Here is a 1,905-nt window from a genome sequence, read left to right as displayed (position 1 = left end):
ATCCTGATCCTGATCCTGATCCTGATCCTGATCCTGATCCTCCGCTTCTGCTCCTCCCTTCTCTTCCCCCCCTCCCTTGATTTGCCTTCTTGTGCTGCTGTTGATCATGGGGAGCAGCTCTTTGCAGCGAGATTTCGACAGCAAGTTCGAGCAGGTGTCAAATCTCTTTGCTCCTTCAACCTTGTTTGATACGTTGTTTGCAAGCTCGAGAGCCTCAAGATGGAACAACAACAGAAAGCTCTCCAGGTGGAGCAAGGGAACGAGGAGACAAGGGGGGGAAGTGGAGAAAGGGATGGAGAGGGAGAGAGAAGTGGAGAGGAGCGTATGAAGTTGAGGAGAGAAGAAAGTTGCATTCAGCAGGTCTCCTCTGATTGATGTTCGCCCTTCAGCTCTCGATTGCAAAGAGGAATGTCCAGGACCTTCAGATCATGCTACAGGACACAAACGCGAGGGTGAGACCCGTCGGAGAGGAGCTTGTGCTGGCGACACCTCCCGATCCCCTTCTTGCCTCTCCCTCCCTCTCCCCCACCCCCCTCCTCTTCCTTGCTCTCCCTCTCTCTCCCTTGCTCTCCCTTCCTCTTCTTCACCCCCTCTAGCCTCGAGCTTGTTATGTTTCTCAGGTTCTCTCAACCCGGCTGACTCACCGTCTTGTTCCGCAGAAATCAGGCCACGACCTCCAGCAGACCCTCCACGAGAGTCAGGTAGGGCTGCGGGCAAGGTTGCGACGTTGTCAAACTTGTCAAACAGATCGAGCTCTCCGCGGAGAAATCGAAGTTTGACACCCTCAACGCTGAGCTGCTGGACCGCAAGAGGGTCATCCAGCAGGTGTCAAAAGTTTGACTTTTGCCGTGCTGGGCGTTGACTTAGACCAGCTCGAGTCAAAAGTCCGTCAAGTCAACCTTGACCTGGAGCACCAGCAACAGGCAAGATTGCATTCGAATTCTACTTGAATTTTTTCGATTTTTGTGATGGTTTGCTCGATTTGACTGCACTTTTGGTTGATTTTTTGATTTCTTTCTGTTCTTTCTGATTTTTCATCGGTCGATTCCAATTTTTGACACGCTGACGTCGAACAGGCGTCAGATCATGAGAGCCAAGTGCTCCAGACCTACTGCTCGGTGATACTTTTTCTGCTGCTGCTGCTGCTGCTGCTGCTGCTGTTGCTCCTCCTCCTCCTCCTCCTCCTCCTCCTCCTCCTCCTCCTCCTCCTTGATATCTTCCTTGTCCTTGTCCTAGTCCTAGTCCTCCCTGAGCTGGAGCTGCTGGTGCTGGTGCTGGTGGTGTTGCTCGTTTTGTTGTTGAACTTCTGGCCCTCCTCATTTCTGTCCCACTACTGCTGCTCCATTTCATCTTCTCCTTCTTCTGCGGCTCCAACTTCCGCTCTCCTCCCGTCCTCTTCCTCGTCATTCTTCGCTCCTCCTGCGTTCCTTTCCCTGCCATCAATTGCTTCTGCTCACCTTCTCTTTTTCCTTCCCGACTGCAGGCTCTCGAGATGGAGCTGCAGGCTCTACACCAACAGCACAGAGAAACTCAAGTGATCAACTTTTGCCCTTCTCCCGTTTCCTCCTCTTTCCCGTTCACTCCCTCTCCTCTCTCCTGGTCTTCTCTGCTTCCCTCTCTCGTCCCCTCTCCTCCCCTCCCCTCCCCTCCCCTCCCCTCTCTTCCCTTCAGCTCTGCTCCTTTCTCCTCTTTCCCCTCCTCTTCCCTCCCCTCTTCTCTCTTCTATCTTCCCCCTTCGGTCGCCTCTCCTCTCCTCTCTCCCCTCCTTTTTCCCCCCTCCCCTCCCCTCCCCTCCCCTCTCTTCCCTTCTTCTTCCCTTCTGTCTCGCACCTGACGGTTCATAGCAACAAATCGGAAACTACGAGGGCAACATGAAGTCTTACTACGACCTTCAGATCTCTGAGA

The 1,905-nt window shown here is 53.5% G+C and overlaps 1 protein-coding gene across 1 annotated transcript in view; it reads left to right on the top strand.

Moving 5' to 3' along the window:
* The window catches only part of GUITHDRAFT_118346 (hypothetical protein), a gene marked incomplete at both ends in the record, with an annotated part of 3,585 nt that extends 2,635 nt beyond the window's left edge, over positions 1 to 950 (top strand). The window contains 4 exons of the mRNA XM_005822352.1: positions 390 to 452; positions 660 to 701; positions 748 to 825; positions 873 to 950. Coding sequence (XP_005822409.1) covers positions 390 to 452; positions 660 to 701; positions 748 to 825; positions 873 to 950 — 261 coding nt within the window. The remainder of the gene's footprint in view (positions 1 to 389; positions 453 to 659; positions 702 to 747; positions 826 to 872) is intronic.
* Between the last annotated feature and the right edge of the window lie 955 nt (positions 951 to 1,905).

The sequence above is a fragment of the Guillardia theta genome, assembly GCF_000315625.1.
Source record: "Guillardia theta CCMP2712 unplaced genomic scaffold GUITHscaffold_126, whole genome shotgun sequence".
NCBI classification, from domain to species: domain Eukaryota; class Cryptophyceae; order Pyrenomonadales; family Geminigeraceae; genus Guillardia; species Guillardia theta.
The sequence above is the reverse complement of the archived record's forward strand: the minus strand, read 5'-3'. Positions and strand labels throughout refer to the sequence as shown.